Below are 19,848 nucleotides of genomic sequence, written 5' to 3'. Positions count from 1 at the left end.
GATTTTACATCTGCTTTTAAAGGAAGTGCACGTTTAAAATTTGCAAAGCAAGAACAGGCAAAAGGCAAAAAACCTTGAGAAAAATCTCAAAGTTCTTGTATGCTTTCTGATGCAGTTTTCAATGTCCTGTTTCAGTACTTTGTAACAGAGAGTCAACATTCTTTGAGCATCTCTTTTGAGAGAGGAAGTATATGAAAGAAACATTTTTGCATACTTTTTAGGAGTATGGTAAGTTTTCTTCTCACCTGGAACACCTGGAACTCCTGGAGGTCCAAGATCACCCTTTGGACCAATATCTCCTGGTAAACCAGGACTACCCTGCATAAAAGAAAATGTGAAGCATAGTTATCCTACACTATTATGATATGACTCTCAAATAGGCTATCTATTTTTGGAAACCTATGAAAAAACCCATAACATGAAGAAAATGTTAAGTTTAAGGAATGGTTATTCTCTCCCATGTTTAGATGAGATGCCTCTCCTAAAGGAACAAGTGTGACACCTTGTTCTTACTAAACTACCTCTTGTCTTACAAAGATACCAGATCAGAATAAGGTTCCACTAGCAGCATAGCTAATAAAAAGGTTCTCAACCATAGACCATATTGATATGAAAGACATCAGTAAACACAAATCTCAGCAAACACTAATTTCAGTGCAGTCCCAGCAGACAGCTGCTATTTAGATAATTAAATGGGGTAATTCTAGACCACAGCAGACTTGAAAACTTCTACATTCACACATGGAGTGAAATTAAATGTGCTCAACAACCTACAATCCTCTGAAGATTTTTACTTTTCAACAGGGCTAAAATATTCAAGAACTTAAAACACTTCAAACACAATGTGAACTCCTCCATCCTAAACTGTTCCCCTGAAATTAACGGTAACAACTTCCCTGTAGCCTCACTTCAGGGAAAATCAAGCCCATATTTCAAAAAGATACTGTAAATAGTCATTCAAATGACTGCTAATTTCCTTTTCTTTTTTTGTCCATTGCAGATCATCTGCAAAAACCTTGTAAATACAGCTTAGAGTTTCTCCCTGGCTGAAGTAATATGGCAGTGATAGTCCACTATATAATAAAATGTGGAACACGGGCAGAGGAAAAAATAAAATCCCTTTGCTAAGTAATCTACCAATCAGAGACTGGAGATGTAAATTGAATATTTGGTGAAAAATAATACCAATAGCAGGATGCATCTTATCATACTTGCAGAGCAATAGAATAGGCACACAGGAGCGACTTTTCATTTAATGCAGGTTAGATGTTGATATTAAGGTGAGAAGAATGGCTCCCTACAAATGTCTGATCCTTTCCACCGACTATAAAGGGAGAAGAGATGACTAGTTCAAAAATGGATGTCAACATTCCCAAAGTTAAATAAAAGAAATGCTACCCTCAATAGAGTGCTAAGGGTTGCACGAATGAAGAAAGATTCCTTGGTTTCCTTCAGTCACAGTATGCAGGATTGTTTAAAGAAATGGCCATCTCTTTGTTTCAACATGTGAACTTCTGAAGCACAAAACACGAGAGTTAACATTCACTCAGTCATGAGTCAATCATACTAAAAGAGGGGTTTTTAAAAAAATTGGTTTAGGTTATAATTATAAAATGGATTTATAAGAGGAATTTATTGGAAATTTTCCATCAAAATACTTTTTCCACAATAGTATGCATTTCTTAAATTTTTTTTTCCTCATCAGATATAGCTTGGTAAACAAAATTTTTGGATGTGTTCCAAACAGAACAAAACTATTTCAGTTTGTGAAAATGATTAAAATGTTTCTTCTCTCATTTCAACGTTAAAACAAAGAGAAAAAAGTTGTGGGATTTGCATTTCACAGTCTAACTTCTGCAGTCACTTCTTTTGAATAGGATTTTTGGACAGGCTGTATCACCCATATAGTAACAAAATCTCTCTTCTGATACAGGCTACTGGAGACCTGTGTGAGCAATTGAGCTGTAATCAGTGCAGGAGCCTGTCACACTGGGGAAGATGAAGACATTAGAAACTCATCCTAGTATGTATCACCAGAGGAAGTTAAATATTTAATATCATTCTCACTGCAGCATTTCACACCGAGTTAACAACCTGCTATTATGCATTGTGGCTCAAGGATAGTAAAACATTTTCTTCTGACTGAAGGCATGGAATCAAAATCCTTAGGCACTTCCCATTCCAGATAAACCAACAGTCTTGGACTGGAATATCAACCTGTGAAAAGCTTTACAATTTCCTGGGGCATAAAATGCTAGCTTTCTGCAGAAGTACTGCAAATTCTTAAACAAGAGAAAATACACTGGAATGTTATTTTGGAATTTACTACCTTCAAAGCTGGTATTGTATGTTACAATATGGTATGAAATATAAAAAGGTATGGACACTGATGCAAATGTCTCTGTGAAGTGACTCCTGGATGCAGAAAAAGATGCAGTAGATCTTTGTATTATCAAGGATAACGTGGACCTTTAAAGACTTGATTTTCATATCAGGTCCTAATTCCTGAGTCTTTCTTCCTTTTGTACACTCGGAATTGTTGAGTCATACCTACCTACTTTCTTAACTCTTTTTCCATAAATATTATTATTATTGTTATTATTGTCTTTTTTTTAAAGTATAATCATTAAGGTTTGGAAAAGACCTCGAAGATCATCAAGTCCAATCTTTTTTAACCCAACGCTGCCATGTTTACCACTAAACCAAAAACTTCAGTGCTATATCCACACATTTTTTGAACACTTCCAGGGATGGTGATTCCAGGGATGGTGATTCCACTACTTCCCTGGGCAGCTTGTCCCAGTGCTTGATCAGCCTTTCAGTGAAGAAATTTTTCCTAATATCCAACCTAAATCTGCCCTGGCACAACTTGAGACCATTTCCTCTTGTCCCGTCACATGTTACATGGGAGAAGAGGATGACCCCCACCTGTCTACAACCTCCTTTCAGGTAGGTAGTTGTAGAGAGTGATAAGGTCTCCCCTGAGCCTCCTTGTCTCCAAGGTAAACAATCCCAGTTCCCAGTGTAGTAGGAAAGAGAAAACAAAAAGTTGAAAAATAGAGCATATTTTTCAATGTGGTGAAAGGCATCAGACACTCCAAGAGAAAGAGTATAGAAGACCAATTATTCTAGGTGACTGTCCTGTTCTATTTCATTCTCCCTAATATCCAGAAAAGGGACTATTTTAGGCCAGGGGAAATGAATAATATATGACAACGATGTATTAATAGCATTGCCTGTTTGTATTTCTAAATCAGAGGTGATATTTCATCATTGACAGTAGTGAATGTGCACTTTATTTGAAAGCTTTCATAACAAAAGCAAACAGTTCAGGTATTTTCAGAAGGCAATTTATCACGAAATATGCAACCTTTAAAATTAACTACTAATGTATTTTCAGAATTTATGGATGTGTTGCATCTTACCACTCACTATCTATAAATTTCTAATATGTTCATTAGCTTACTGGGACTTATCGGTAGGCAGTCTTTCTAAGGAGAGAAATGAAATGTTTTCAAAGTGACTTTACATCGTCAGCATGGCACAAGTCCAAAGGCACACTGAACATAAAGTACCATTACTTTGAACAAGAAACTCTATAATTAATACATCCATTAATTACAAGAACCAACTTTCAGCAAATCTGGAGTGTACCGAAAGTAACTTACTGGCAGTCCCTGGAAACCCGGATCACCTTTGATTCCTGGCCCCCCAGGAGTCCCTGGCCAGCCATTGCTTCCCTGTTCTCCTTTGGCCCCTTTCTGACCTGGAGGTCCGGGTGGCCCTGATGGACCTGGTAAACCTACAAACCAGAAGAGAGTATTTAGCGGCAAAATTTGTGCAGAGCACAAACTGCCTATAAAGAGGAACTTTTCTCTGTCCTGTGAGAAGAAGAAAAACAAGGATATGCAATATTGATTACATTATTAATTAATTAGGTGAGCTTTGATGAACATCAGTACATTAATACTAAAGATAAAGAATTACCTGGAAGACCTGGTTGGCCTTGGGGTCCTCTGTCTCCTTTAGGGCCCTCAATTGCACTTCCTGGTAGTCCAGGGAGACCTTGGCTGCCCTTAGGGCCTGGTGGACCTACATATCCTGGTTCTCCTTTCAGTCCTGGAATCCCCGGACTTCCTGGGGATCCTGGAAAACCCACTTCACCTTTTGCACCTAAGATTTGAAACAGCCACAGAACATGATTAGAAAAAAGATCACAATGACTGAAATCTTCTGCTTTACTATCCACTCATAGTAAGTTTTATTTCTAATCAAAACATTGATTTTACACATTTCAATAAAAATGCAAAACTTTAGAAAAACTGTATTATTCTCCACATTATGATATAAAGTATGAGGAAAGTAGTTTGACTGACATACCTTTCCTTATCTAAAATAACCACTAGGCTACTTTAAGTCACTCTAAAAATAGATCAACATTCTCTCTCAGCATTTCTCTATCACTCCTTACACAAGGATTATAAAGCCCCCAAACCCTTACTGCATTACAACTATTATTGTCATAGTCAAGTAAAGGATGCTTTGCTTGACTAAGCACAAAAAGACTTGCTCATGGAGAAAAATGGAATACTTTTTTCTTTAAGATCTAGATTTAAACATTTAGCACTTACTTTCAGGCTTGTGCAAACACTTAACAATTGCAATTCAATCTAATTTTAGATCATGATTGAGCAAAAAGAATATAGAATAGCTGGTGTAAGTACAATAATAAGAGAAATAAAATTTATAAAGAACACTATCCCTAGCCCTTTTCCTGAGCAGAACAAAGTTTTTAAATACTGGACTTGTTTCTTTGGAACTATAATGCATTTGGAACACAAATTATGTCAGCTGAATATATATTTACTCTAAACCCAGATCTTTTTAAATGAGGTAACATAATGAGAGATATCGGTAGGGTGAGAAAACTGTTGTCATAATCTAGCATTCTACATACCCTACTGAGTTATGATTAGAAAATTTGTTTATTTTATTAAGTTCTCTAACATTAGGGCTTTCTCAGCAATTAATGAATGCTAATTAGTCTAATACAGTAAATGAAATATATTCTAAAATTCTGATTTATCACTTTTGATTGCCCAGACAAGTTTCCTGTATTTATAGAATGAATGAGTAAGGTAGGGCATTGATATTTAAAGCTATATAAGTTCTTCAAAATCTGCCATGTCATGTTAATTGCATAGATGGAGTAGTTGAATCATTTGTGTTTTCTGGATGGTTAAAATTGAAAATCCTGTAACAATTTCCTTTAACAGGAACAGCTTCATATTTCTTCACTACTGTATCTATTGCAGTCTAGTGCCTCAGAGATACTTATTTCATAAAATGGAGCATGGTGCATTACAGACACCTTGAACAAGCATTGACTCAAGTCAATCAAGCTGTTGTCACAGCACAGTGTAGTGACCTGAAACTGTGATAGCTTTCTGCCTGTACCTAATAAACTAGTAAGTCCTGAGTCCAAGTAATAACAATTTCCAGTAAGATCTCATCAGGTCTCTGCTATCTTTTGCATCTCTGCACCATGCTCCTGTGCATAGCTTAGACATGCTCTACTGAGCTATAGAAAATAACTATTTTGGCAATTAATAAATCTGGGCTGCAAAATAGATTCAGGAAAAAAATTACTACGGTATCCTGGCCACTAAACTACTATCTACAGCTGTCCGGTGCACAGAGTCTCACTAGATTCTGATTCTTGCAGAATTAGTAGGAAAACAGAAATACTTGGGGTCAAAAGCACAGCACACAAATACAGGTGTTATTTATATTACCTCATCACAGCACAGCTTGCAGTAAATTCCACACTACGAATAATTACCTATTTTAGGGCATATCTAACTCATGTTCCAAGATGTTGCCACTGTAATAGAAATTAGTATTTGAGCCTCTCAGAGCTTCTGCTTGCTCTGAGAAGGTATAGCATGTAAAAGAATGAAGTAGAAAGTATGTCTGCATTACAGAGTTATGGCTACAGTATGTTGGGAGGGAGAATTGCCTCTTGTTTAAATAAGTGTTTTACCTTTATCTCCCTTTGCACCAGGAAATCCGGGAAGTCCTCTACCTGGAAGACCTGCAGTACAGAAACAGCGAGAAATTAGAAGATGGGAAAGTACTTAAATTTAACCTGTAATGAATAAAAGTCTATTAAGCAAATAAAAACTTCAAATAAATGGCTTATGCAAAAGTTCTTCAGGGCAGAGGCTGTTTTTGTTATGTGTTGGTATTGTATTCAGCACAATGGGTCCTGTATGACTGAAAACCCTACCCTAAATAAAGGCGAGACTGCTCCACTATTTCACAGCTAAGTTGCAGGCTGAAATTAATGCCAAAACACAATTCTTTAAAGTACTGCCAGCTTTTTGAAAGAAATTCTTCCAAGACTACATTGATTAAACACATTTGCTCATCTAAATGATCAGCTTTACAATGATGGATGACAGTAAGTAGTTTGCAAGACACCATACTGACTTTATTTTCTAAGGTTTCATCCAACGTACTTCAAACCCAGCACACACCTCTACCAACTACTCTTGTGTAGCCTGTCTCTGTGCCTTTTCATGCCACATAAACTTAAGATGACAGTCACAGTACCTTGTTCACCCTTTGCACCAGCTGCACCTGGAATTCCATCATAACCTGGTTCACCCTTCTGACCAATGGAACCAGCAGGACCCGGAGCACCAGGTTCACCTGAAAAATCATTGACATTTTCATTTCACCTATGAGTTTTTGTTTCCTCTAAAGAAAAACTTAACTTTTCCTTTTGCTCTGAGAGACCTAGCACACACTGCATGATGACTCAGGTGTGACTTTTCTCTGAGGTTATTTCTGAATTAAATCAGTCTGAGACATGGCTCGAGTATTAAAGATTTTGACATAGCTAATTATCACAAATCTCAGTGAGGTTAGAATGAAGGAACTCCAGCAAAGACTTGTAAATAGCACAGTCCATTGTCCAATAAGATGATGTGTCCTGCAGCCAGAAAACTGAGAAGACTCCAAGATCAAAAATGTTATTATATTCTTAACAGCAATGGACTTACTCTCCTCCATACTCTATTTCCTCTTTAACATATGTGTAACAATGCTAATGTGGTGATTCAGTTTTGGACATATAGATCAGTTGTATTGTTTTTAAATTAACTCATAAACAACAAAGCTAATGGCTATAGCAACAACCAGTCTTGTGGAAGCTGGTAAAATCTATTCCTCAAACAGCGCAAAAGAAGTATTAGCCCCCCACTACACTGACTCAGATTTACCTTGGAAATGGCAATGTCTTATTTTGTTTATGAAATTAATAAATGTACCATGAAATATCTGAACCAAAATGAATGTAGAATGCTACAGAATTTGTTTTAGTCACTGTCTGGAGGTGAACAATACTTTAAATAGCATTTGGTGGTTTATATTTCTTTTTTACCTGGTTCTCCTTTTAAACCTGGAATGCCACTTAAGCCAGGAAGTCCTTTTTCACCCTTTTCTCCATGGCGGCCGGGACTTCCTAAAGAAAGGAAGAAGACATGGGTTTACATGTGGGATATTCTGTATAAGTTAAACTTTAATTTTTCACTGCAATTTCTGTTTTATAAAAGTATAAACACTTGCCTGGAAATCCTGCCATGCCAGGGGATCCTTTGGGACCTGGGGCACCCGGCATTCCAGGAATTCCTGAACTACCCTTTTCACCCTTATCTCCAGATAAACCTGGACTACCCGTTCTTCCTGGTTCTCCCTAGAAGAAGTAGCACATACAAAATCCACACATTAATTCCGAAACAGTTTTTCCTTTTTGTACTAGTAGATGTCACCCCTCTTATCCATCTGACTTTTAAGGAATTCCTTTCTTTTTCCATTTGGAAACAAAGTAATTTAGGATTAAATATGGCATTAAATTCCACTATGAGAGTTTTTAACTCTTCTAGCAATTGCTTAATACCTACATATGAAAATGAGCAGATTCTATGCATTTTTATGACTGTTATACAAAGTCTTTTCCAAATTAGCCTCTTAACTTACTTATTACACTTCATCATCTTAATAAAAATAATCTTTTTTTTAAGTCTTCAGCAAGTTTGCCACCATATTAATTAGTATTATTTTTACAATTTTTACTTATAAATTCACAATAACTGTCATTGTACAGCTAGAAAAAGGAATATGAAACACATGAGAATCCTTTCAGATACTATTAGAGGTTAAATTAAACTTTATAGACAGTATTAATACAGTTCACTTTTCATTAATATCTGAGCATTTTATAGTTTTTTTCGGCTTCCCAGTATTCCTGCAAAAGTACAGCAACGTTATTTTTGTGTGATTATTTGTTCTGTTTGTAAGATACCCTTTTCACATTATTTGCTTAGTGTTTTTAAAAGTTTTTCCCCTCCGCCCCACTTCTAGCACTCTGGAGAGAGAGAATAAATAAGAACCCTGAAGGTAATGGTCCCATCAAACAGAATGCATCTAAACCTGGGCATATGCACACCTTCCAAGTTTCTCATAAGATACTTAAATTAGCATAATAGAAAATATAATAAAACAGTTTGAAGGGCAACAGCATCTTTTCAAATGAAGTGCTTGGTAGAGACAATTAAATCCTTAGGAGTATAAATACCTTCTCACCAGGAGACCCCGGAAATCCAATCCCAGGAAACCCTGGTGCTCCCTTGTCTCCTTTTTCACCTTTTTGCCCAGGGAACCCTGGTGTGCCTGGTGAACCTGGTACTCCAGGAAGACCCTTTTCTCCAGGTGTTCCTAGGAAGAGAAAAGGAAAATAGGTGCATCAGAAGCAGTAGTATCCTAGCAGAGTTGACAATGATTTTTCAGTGTTGCCTTAGCTATTCAGAGCTACAAAAGCAAGTAAATCAACTTTTGAGATTCACTCTCTAAATGGGATGGTTTATGGGATGATAAGCTCTCCTCATAAGAAAAGGTCATAATCTTGGATTCAGAGTAAACAGAGCTCTTGCAAAAAATATGATCTGAATAAAACTTTATTTGAATAATCTCTAACAGGACTACAGTAACAAACAGACTCTTCTGTAGCATGGTTTTTTGTCCTCTTTCACCATTTCAGCCTTTTACCTTTGATTTCCTAAATACGCTAGACACAAGGCCATCTGAAAGGAGACAAAATTTCCATGCTGAGATATAGGTTCTTCTCTATTTTATTCTTCACCAATCCCCTCCACAACAACACTCTTCCCAGATCACTACAGTTCATAATTAACATGCAGTATGCAGCAATTCACCAAACTTTTTAGAAGGGAGGAAATACACAAGCAGCTTAATGCAGTTCACACAATAGCAGAGACAGAGACACACAAACAGGCATCACTTGGAAAAACTGCGTGCCTGAAACAAATACACAAATCCTAAATATCAAGCTAAGGCATTTGCATATAGAAACTTAGGAGACCATCCTATTATTTGTATATCACAATAGGATTGAAATGTAATGTTCCAAAAGACTAAAATTCAGTCCCTGCAAATAGTGCAACAGTTTAGTAGATCAACAACAAATATTCCATACAGGTCTCCCGTAATGTCCTATATTAACTTGAGGAAAACAATAAGAAACTCCAGCAATCAGTACCTGGCAAACCCATTTCACCAACCGATCCTTTTTGTCCTGGAACTCCTGGATCCCCTGGGTACCCTGGGGGGCCCTGATCACCTTTTGGTCCTATGGACAACAGAGAAATTAGGAGTCCCATTAGTTAGTAAGGTTTAAAATACCTGACAATCAGTCTCTCTGCTGTTATCTACAGACATACCTGGCTGTCCTGGAGTACCAGGTTCACCATCCTTCCCTGGAATTCCTGGTTCTCCATAATCCCCACGTAGCCCTTTTTCTCCTGTTGCTCCATGGTCCCCTGGACATCAAGAAGACAAACACAGTGAGATAATTTTATCAAAATTTACTGTAATGACATATAATAATTCTTCCAGTTGATTTTTGATCACTGCTGCTTCTCGCTGATGAACAAGGAAATGGCTGAGTAAAACACAACTCTCCAATCACTAAACCAATACTGAGGAAAGGCTGCAAACTATCACAATTTTACAGGTGTCTGTGCAATTACAAAGCAAGTTACATCTTTAGAAGAAATTGAAATCAATGTCTGTTTGACCTAGATTAATGAGTTATTTGAGAAGTGGCACACTATATCAGGTGTTAACAGAAATTACTGATTTGACTGTTCAGCTCTCTAAAAAGGCACATGAGAACAGCTAGTTCATAGCCAGAAATTTGCTGTTTTCCCTGTTCCATTTAATGTTAAAGCACCTTCACCATTCCAGAAGGTTTGGCCTCTTATTCTGTGCTGAGCCTCTTCTCCAGCTTTAGGTCCACACTTTTTGGTCATAAACATTCCTGTTAGTGTTGCATATAGCTGCAGGAAAACAGGTTACTGAAGATAGCTCACTGAATGTTTTTAAATAAGTGGCTTTTATTAAAAACATTTCAAGATGTCCAAATCCAAATTTTTTCATTAAACATCACTGACAATATGCCATAAAAATGCTGTGTCTTCTCCGCACAGTTTGTATTTTGGAAGCTTTTGAAAACATTACAAGTTATTTTTTAATTAAAAATAATTTTAATAAGGACAAATACTAAAAATGTATAAAATATACACTATTTTTCTTTGAAAAGAAAAGCAGGAAAGAGAATGATCTTAAACAACTGATTTTTCATGTAGCAGTAAAAACAAAAATCCAAGAAGAATGTGTTATCTAAAAAAGCTAATAACTCTACTACCATAAAGTTTCTGAAGAGACAACTGATTGCCTTTGTCCTGCTTATTTCCAGATCTTTCTGAACTGACATAAGTTAATCTCTTGGTATGAGTGGCATACATGTGTTTCTTTCCTGAATTTTCTTCTGGTCACAAAGAAATACGTTTGTCAAACAAGGCTGCTCACTTTTTTTCTTACACTTATTAGTTAATCTTCATGGCCACAACAGGGCTTCCACTACATGTTTTACATGAAAGACAGCTTTTCTTTTCTGGAAAGCTCTAGTTTTCACTTTTAAAATATATTTTCTTTTGAGAGTCTCCTTATAAAAGAGGTAAAATTGATTTTATAAGGGCAAACCCAACGTTTTCCATTCAACCAAAATCCCTTTATTCTCTGATTATTCTTTGTTTCTATGGAATTGAAAAATACCAGAAAAATATCTGCATTTGCTGTGTGAAATTCTTCAATCTTATTTTAAAAACTGTTGTCTAAAACTAAGACAAAACTGAACTCAAAGCGCTACTGCTTGACAATATATGTTAATTTCACTTATCCACAGTTAGAGACTAAAGTTACCTTTTTCTCCTTGTTCTCCCTTCTGGCCTTTGAGACTAACCATGTCCATGTTGTCTATCGTTCCAGGTTTTCCTGGGAGACCAGCTTCACCTTTATCTCCTTTGACACCAGGATCACCCTGAGGTCCAACTACACCTTTGAAACCTGGGCTACCTATAAAGGGACAGCACTAAATATTATAAAGGCATATAAAACTCTGCAAAAATACTTAGTAGACAACAACAAATTAAATTAGCTATTTATTCAAATTTTGAGCACCAAATACCATGCTCTGGAACATCTTCCATGAAGTTTTTCTTATACCAGGACTTTACAACAGCTCTATCAGAAAGCTGACATATTTTTCCCACTTCACAGCCATTAATTTTAGACTCTTGAAACAATAAGGACAAAAAACTGGCAGTAATACAGAGCATTACGTGAAGCATTTAATTAAGATCTTCATGCTGGCTTTTTATAATTTCAAAGACTGCATTTTTCTTGGAGTAATACCTATAGCATCCCCACACCTAGTAAACCCTTTCACTGTTTAAGACTGTATCAAAAATCATGTCTTGGTGCCCAAACACATGACTGCTCCTAGAATATGGCTTTTTATAGTGTTTCTAACTTACGGGAAAGCTTAGCCCAAACATACTTCTTATATTTGCTTACTTCTAGACTTACCTTCTGTTCTGAAAAAGGTGGATTTTATAATTTTGATTTTAAGAAAATCGCTCTCTTACCTTTTTCACCAGGTAATCCTCGATCTCCAACTGGTCCAGGAGTTCCTGGCAATCCAGGAGTTCCCATAACTCCCATTTCTCCTTTGGGTCCTGAAGCCAAAGTGAAAGAGTGAATAACAGAAACAAAGCAAGCAGTGCAAAGAAGTGTTAGAAACAGAATTATTTACTGCCTATCATATTAAGATTTGCACTACTAAAGGAAAAATGGGACAAAGAAGATGATTAATCTAAAACAGCCTGATAGAGAAAACAACAGTAAAAATAGTGTTATGAAAACCAGAAAAAGCACAGTTTGTAATGACAAATTCTTAAAACTTCCTATTACAGCAAACAATGCTGTCATTAACAAAGGCATTATTAGAACCATACTCTATCACTAAAACTGTGCAGAATAATCCCCTTTTATTATTACAGGCTAAAGGCTAGTTCATACAAGCTGCTGGATTTGATCCACCGAAGAACTTCAGTAGCAGTTCAGTCACATGTGCACAGAGCTGCTTTGCTGAGATCAGTCCATGTGTTTTCCCAAGCTTGAGCTCTTTGATGGATCAATTCCTCATCAAGTGAAAAGTTATGCTACCACAACTTAATAAAATAAAACAGTTGTCAAAGATGCAGGTTTCTGAAAGAAAAGATGTTTACCTGCCGATCCTTTCAGTCCAACAGCCCCTTGTGGACCTGGCAGGCCAGGTAACCCCACAGAGCCTGGTACCCCTGGTTGGCCCTGGCTACCTTTGTCCCCTTTTGGTCCTGGCATGTCTAGACCTGGGATACCAGGGAAGCCCCTTTCTCCTTTTACTCCAGGAAATCCTAGGAAAAACAGAAGATACAGAATTAGTCCTTAACAGAGAACAAGGAACACCATTAACAAGTATATCTGAGCATGTACACCTGTGGATCACAAATTACATGGCATGGAGAATGAAGATTCAAAGGCAGACAGCAGAACCAGTACCCATCCATTTTCTAAGAGAGGCTTTGAACTCACATCTATCACCCACCAGTGACTCAAGGAGACCAAACCAAATGGCAGGCATCCTCTCAGGAGGCCTTGCCCCGCGTTTCAGACCAGATGGAGGACACCCACTGGCATGTGACCTCATCCACCCTCACCAACTTCACGTGGCAAAACAGTTCATGAGCAACACTTTTACTAGTGTCAATATCCACTTATGCCAAAATTCTGCTCCTAAGCATCATCATGGCAGTATTTTTCTCTCACCTGGTGGTCCCTGGGGTCCCGGTTGCCCGGCAGGTCCTGGCAATCCTGGAGGGCCCATCCCTGGTGCTCCTGGAGGTCCCTGCAAGCCTTGGAGACCTGGGAGGCCGGGGTCACCTGTGGGTAGACATGAGAGACATAGACTGAGCATCCTCCAATGCTGTTTGACATCTTGTTTGCTGAAGATGCCAGACAAGGTGCCTTGGAAGCATGTGGCCAACAGCTTCTAACACCTCCAGTTTGGGCTTGGAGAAAGGGCCTCTCTTTGCTGCTAGCATTTGCTACTGGTGGATGGTAGGAGAAAACAAGGATAGGAAAATGGGCAATTCCCCAAGATATCAGTAGGATATTTCAGTGATGAATAGACTTTTTGCTGCGTCTACAGGGGAGTGATTTTAAAAAGAAATAGAAATACAGAACTGTATTTTTCTGGCAATGTTACCTCTGAATCCTTGCTGTCCAGGTATTCCGGGAAAGCCTTGCTCGCCACGTAAGCCAGGTAGTCCTGGACTTCCCTTTTCCCCAGGGATGCCAGCTGGGCCAGGAGGCCCTGGCAATCCCTTAGGGCCAGGAAGACCTATACCAGGCTCACCCTAGCCAAAGAAACACAATAGATTAGGAATCAATACATCAAAACCAGTATATCATTAACTAAATGTGTTTAAATCATGCAGTGTAGAGCTTTTGTATAAAGCTCTATACGTGACTTCAGGGAAGAGCTGTTATCCTTATAGCCTTAATGTCAAGCATTCATCCATCTACTCTGTTCCTCTGCATGCACAGTGGGAAACATAAGATGAAAGACAGTTTGGCCAGTTTTTAAAGAGAAGGATCTTTGCACACATTCCTGTTAACATGGCCAGTCACAGATAACAGTATGAGCAGCTGGCGTCTACCTTTTGACCTTGTAAACCTGGAACACCTGGCAAACCATCCAGGCCAGGGGTTCCTGGAGTTCCCGGCAGACCAGGTGAGCCAGGCTGACCTTGGAAACCTATAAAACAAAACAAAACAATACACACATCATTACTGTCTCTGCCTGTAAGTGACCTCTGCTGTTTCTTCAAGCTTCTAACTGAACTATTCATATCCTCGCAGGGAGGTGTTAAGAGACCTGTGTAGCCTTTTATGTCAAACTTCTAGGGAAGCCAGGACTCAAATGTCCCAACAAAGATTCAAACACTGAGCTTCATACAGCATTTGGCTTCTGATGAGAAACAACCACCCAGAAGAAATAAATGCTGAGTGTCTCCTCTTAAATGAATAGCCTTGGGGGTTCATCTCCCATCTTCCTTAGGAAAAACATCCAGTCTGCAAAACTGGGTTCCCAAAGTCTTCATCAGAAAAGACGATTTAATGTGTCGGCCATGAGACTGAGGGATGCACAAGAAAATCCTGTGAATCAACACCTTTTTTTCAGTAGATATCTGGTGACATCTCCTACACCTCCCACTGTGGGTTGCATGCAGAAGGTTTCTGTGCTGTAGCTGGCCCATGAACTGCACCTTGGGAATGCAGGATGGAATACTTACAACATTTTGCAAATCACTTAAAGATAGCACTCAACACCAGCACACATTCAATAAGTTCAGATGAAGCTTCTCTCACAGGCAAACATCTCAGGGAGTGGGAAATACAACTTTAAGGCTAAGCCCCAGTAAAGTCATTGGACAGAGCTGAGCTCATGAAAGGGTTTTTGAAACAAATGTATTTGATGTGTCATTCCTCTCTTGCTGGCATCAAAGTGCATACAGCAATTCTTTTCCAGATACAATGGGCTTTTTTTGTTCTGCATTGTTCCAATGCAGTCTCAGAGGAACTAGAGGTGGTCACAGGGGAAAATATGCCATTTCTCCTTATTAAGTTTCCAACCCTCCCAGCTCATTGGTGTGTGGAATCATAGCAAATAATGAAGACACACAAGAATTTTGGTGTTTGAGGTGGCTGCTGACAGCTCATTTAGTCCTAAATGAGCAGCAGCACCATGAAATACATCTTAGAAAAATCCAAAACTAGAATATGAACATTTAGACTCCCTCTAAGTTACATGCATACCCTGTCAATGGCCATGGAAGGAAGACTAAACTTAATATTGAGTCAGCTGGAATCCTAGCCAAACCATTCTCAGCTGTTTGGGACACAGCAGAGCTGTTAGGTCTGGCCCAAAACTGTTACAAGTTATGTCAGTATATTATTTTGACCCACCACACACAGTGTTTTCCATCTCTCAGAAGGGCCATCTCTCAACAACCTCTGTTGCTGCAATGTAAGATGCTATACTATATCATTTTCTATTCTGGCACTAGCTATGGCACTGCCTGTAGCTGCACCACCTCACCGCACAAAGCAAGTGTACATCGAATGAATGCTCATTGTGGTGCTTGTTGGCTTTCACAAGGGAGGTTCTTCAGCTGCACCTCCCAGTTTGCATGCAGCCATGGCTGGATGACAGCATAGGCCTCCATCCATACTCCAGTTACACCAGCTCTGTTAGATGGATAACTTTATCTTACCTTTGGGACCTGGAGGTCCAGGAAATCCTATACCTGGCTGCCCAACAGCACCTTTTTCTCCTGGTAGGCCAGGTCTACCTGGAAGCCCAGGATTCCCTTTGTCACCTTTGCAAATGAAAACAAGACAAATGTAAATGCAAAGGCTAACTTTTCAGGAATAGAATCATTCTGATATCACTCAAAGATTAACTGACTGCTGTACCTTGGGGTCCAGGGAAACCAGGTGGCCCAGGAAGGCCATCTGCCCCAGGAGGTCCAGGGAGTGATACAGTTCGTCCTGCTTCACCCTTTGCTCCTGTTAATGTAAAGTTGTATTAAGTACAGGAACTGATGAAATTAAACAATGGAGTTTCACCTAGCCAGCAATATCAGTTCACCCATACCATTACAAGTGACTTGTTATGAAGGATTTTTTGTGTAAGATTCACCAGAAAACTAGGATGAACCTAAACCATTCCATTTGACCTAGAAAATTCTTCAAGAAAACTTGCCCTCAAAGATTTGCAATTATACTGCTGAAAGCAAACACAGATTTAAATTAGAAAGTCTTAAATTCTGGTGATCCTCTAAGCTGTACCATGTAAAGGGCACAATTTTTTAAAATTTTTTTTATATATCTTTTAAGCACACTATAGCATTACCTGGAAGGCCTGGTAAACCTGGGGTTCCAGCAAAGCCTCTGTCTCCTTTGTCACCAGGTAACCCTGCAGCACCTATCCCAGGAGGGCCAGGAAAACCTCTTTCACCACGTACTCCAGGGAATCCAGGCTGGCCAGGGGGACCACGTTCTCCTTTCAAGCCAGCTGTACCCTAATTTTTGGAAAGTGTAAGTGTACTTCTTGCCTGACTGGCAAGACAGAACACATCATCCTCTCTGAATATTTTGTAACTTGGATTTAGCATAGGTGTCTGTAATGTTGAAGAAAGCAGATTTTTTACTGCTGAGCTCAATGGAAACAGAACTAGTTTCCACGTGGAATAGCACATGGAAATCATACCTAGTGTGTAATGCAGCTAACTGGACCATGTACACCATGTTCCCAGTGGTGGATCTGGGAGCAGATGTGAGCTCCACACTCACATCCACATCCACATCCATATTAGCTGAACTCTATTAGTGCAGGATTTTGAAGCATTAGTTTCTACCAGGAGAAAAATACGCTAGAACAGACTTGAATCTTGTCTTAATCTCAGCTGGGATAACTGCATTTGTTCAATCATCTCCAAGAGTCAGCCAGATCATTCGCACTAGTACTCACTATCAAGCTGCGAGAAAGGGCGAAAGGAATAAAACTGTTGTCCACATCTACAAATTTGCTCTATAGTCCTGAAGTAACAAGCCATGCTGAATGCATTTGAGTCAGATCACTTATTTGCATGACATGTAAAAAGAAATGGTCAAAATCTAACTCCGAAATAGTCTGTTGTTGAAGGACTGTCTTCCTCACTATTTCCAGTGAAAAAGAAATCTCCCTCTGAGGAAGAATGTACTACTCAAGGTAAGGAAAAGATGTGGAAAAATGAATGAGGCCAATAAACATAAAGCATTATAGGGTACAAAAGCTTGTGAATTCTGATCTGAAAGACAGAATGTATAGGACAGTATGTAAACATAAATAAACACACAGTAGGACAATATGTAAACATCAAGAAACAAACAAACATACCGGTGCTCCTTTTGGACCCGGTGGACCTGGAAATCCATCTTTTCCTGGTCTTCCTTCTCTTCCAGGAATACCTGGTTGTCCTGGGAAACCAGGATCTCCTTTTTCACCTTTCAGGATAGTATCATAAGTAAAATCTCCAGGTTCTCCTTTTGCCCCAGGGCTGCCCATAAGTCCAGGAGTGCCGGGTGGCCCCTGAAATTTTATAAATTCAGATGTCATTAGTTGCTCTACAAACCCTTCAACTGATACAAAAGAAAACAAATATCCAGAAATTAAAGGGAAATATATCCCCAAATCAAGGGAACCACTAAGTTTTTGACTGAGGAATCAAATGAGAATATTTTCCAAGACATAGCAGTGTGAATCAGGAATTAATGCCAATCTTCTTGTCTTAACCACTTTGTCATCTATTATATCACAGGTACGTCATTTTAGATGGTACATATAAACTTACACCACTTACACAAGAACTGCAGGCCATGACATCAGAAAACTACTCTGAATTTTCTGTAGACTACTCACAGGATTTCAATCATGCATATTAATACAGTATCAACATCAAGGTAAATGAGACTTTTTTAAAAAGCATTTTCAGACTTAAAGTGTCTGCCCCAACCTTTAAATGCTGAATTCTTTTAACACTGTGGAACCCATTTCCCTGATACAAACGCAACAAAAGTATCCCTGCATTTTTATGAGAATTTCTAATACTAGCTGTCCTAGTTAGATCAGCCGGGACCAGTTCATCACTGTGTGGGTGTAACTCAAACTGTGTATTCTACACCCTCTATGTCATTTCCCAGAAACTGTTAACAACAGACCATTTGCAGCAGCTGCCCAGAGCACACCTGACCCCTCAGGCTATAAAGCTGGGTGTTCAGAAGCCTGTGAGATAAGAGGATGTTCCTATCCTCACACCAATGACTCAGGTGTGATAACTCCCCTCTGGGAAGTCATTAACACCTCCACACCCAGCCTGAGGGGTCATGTCTGCTAATGGGCCACCAAGAATTCAAAAAATATCTGACGATTCACAATGACCCATTATGGAACTCTCCACCCTGGGGGAGGTACTGGGCATTCCCACTGCAGCCTGAGTGTATATAATCTTGGGGTCTTGGGACTTCTGGGCCCACTTGTCGGATCCAGAGGAGGACCAGAACCTTGACCAGACTGCAATCACCACCCTCGACAAGACTGCAACCAGCACTCTCACCAACAAGTCTTCCTTTCCTTTTACTTTGGACTCAGGGGGACCATGTGGGGCTCAGCATGAGGGCCAATGAACACCGTTCTGTTTGTGCCCCAGGGTGCTGGGTTATACATCTGGGTTTTGTGGGTTAAAACTAATTGTTTGTCCATATAATTGTATTTATTGTATTATTGTTATTAAATTGTAACTCTGACTCATAATCTCTTTTGAGTTGGGTTCATTTCTCTTGCCAGTTTACCTTTAAACCAGCACAGTAGCAGAAGCAGTACTAATACAGGAAAATAATACTATTCCAGTATGAAAAAAACAAACTTAGCCAAAATTGCAGGTTTATACAAGGCCAAGCATGATTTCATTTCTTTCAAAACCTTTTAAATCAACTATAATATTCATCAAATATATTGACTGTATGCAAAATTGAATTGATTATCTTATACAAAACTAAAATATTACTTACACAAGAGCTAAGGCTAATTGAAGGCTGAAAGCTTCTCCCCAGGTAGTTCATTCATGACATTCAGCTGATGCAAATACATGTTTTTCTTCATTATTAACATTCATTGATTTTGTACAACTGACAACCAGTAAGGTGGTACTATCAGAATATTATGCACATGCTCAGAAAATAGTTTTGTAAGCTCTCCTGGAAAGAAATTATCTACCTACTGATAAACCTATAGGATTTTCAGAATTTCAATTTTTCCCCTACATATTTTCTAGGACTTATATGAACTTCTGTCATTGGAACAGCCTCTATAATTTCAAGTGAATCAGAGCTACTCACTAAGGTAGTAAAGCAAAAACTTCATGGACGATGTCCGCTCCTTACGGTTGTCTGCTTTTCACAGAAACCTCAACCAGAACATGGCCAATGGTAATCTTTTCATTAGTATTGGTGTGTTCCGGATCAGACTCTGATGCTTTGGCATGGCTTTAAACAGTATTAGCTTGCAAGCCTGGCTTCTCTGCAATTTCTCCAAGCTAAACTATATGCTGGATCACCACGTGGCTGAACTTTGTGAAACAAAGCAAGCTTAAAAGAATTCAGAACAGCAGCCAGTCCTTGTCTGAATAAAGACATGAACAGAACTTAAGAGGCAATAAAAGTAAAATATAAGGGTGTGGCAAAACATGTGCTGAGAACAAATGCTAGACAACAAAAAAG

The 19,848-nt window shown here is 38.8% G+C and overlaps 1 protein-coding gene across 1 annotated transcript in view; it reads right to left on the bottom strand.

Annotated features, from left to right (window-relative positions):
- The window catches only part of COL4A1 (collagen type IV alpha 1 chain), a 133,816-nt gene that overhangs the window by 18,752 nt on the left and 95,216 nt on the right, over positions 1–19,848 (bottom strand). Inside the window, exons 25-44 of the mRNA XM_017817331.1 lie at positions 17,471–17,662; positions 16,445–16,613; positions 16,006–16,098; positions 15,804–15,908; positions 14,187–14,284; positions 13,733–13,883; positions 13,294–13,407; positions 12,714–12,881; positions 12,072–12,161; positions 11,347–11,499; positions 9,804–9,902; positions 9,623–9,712; positions 8,642–8,781; positions 7,633–7,759; positions 7,448–7,528; positions 6,616–6,714; positions 6,044–6,094; positions 3,988–4,173; positions 3,669–3,802; positions 246–318 (exon numbers count right to left, since the gene is read on the bottom strand). Of these exons, the coding sequence (XP_017672820.1) occupies positions 246–318; positions 3,669–3,802; positions 3,988–4,173; positions 6,044–6,094; positions 6,616–6,714; positions 7,448–7,528; positions 7,633–7,759; positions 8,642–8,781; positions 9,623–9,712; positions 9,804–9,902; positions 11,347–11,499; positions 12,072–12,161; positions 12,714–12,881; positions 13,294–13,407; positions 13,733–13,883; positions 14,187–14,284; positions 15,804–15,908; positions 16,006–16,098; positions 16,445–16,613; positions 17,471–17,662 (2,413 nt within the window). The remainder of the gene's footprint in view (positions 1–245; positions 319–3,668; positions 3,803–3,987; positions 4,174–6,043; positions 6,095–6,615; positions 6,715–7,447; positions 7,529–7,632; positions 7,760–8,641; positions 8,782–9,622; positions 9,713–9,803; positions 9,903–11,346; positions 11,500–12,071; positions 12,162–12,713; positions 12,882–13,293; positions 13,408–13,732; positions 13,884–14,186; positions 14,285–15,803; positions 15,909–16,005; positions 16,099–16,444; positions 16,614–17,470; positions 17,663–19,848) is intronic.

This window comes from Lepidothrix coronata, unplaced genomic scaffold (assembly GCF_001604755.1).
Source record: "Lepidothrix coronata isolate B3197 unplaced genomic scaffold, Lepidothrix_coronata-1.0 Scaffold60, whole genome shotgun sequence".
Lineage (NCBI taxonomy): Eukaryota > Metazoa > Chordata > Aves > Passeriformes > Pipridae > Lepidothrix > Lepidothrix coronata.
The sequence above is the reverse complement of the archived record's forward strand: the minus strand, read 5'-3'. Positions and strand labels throughout refer to the sequence as shown.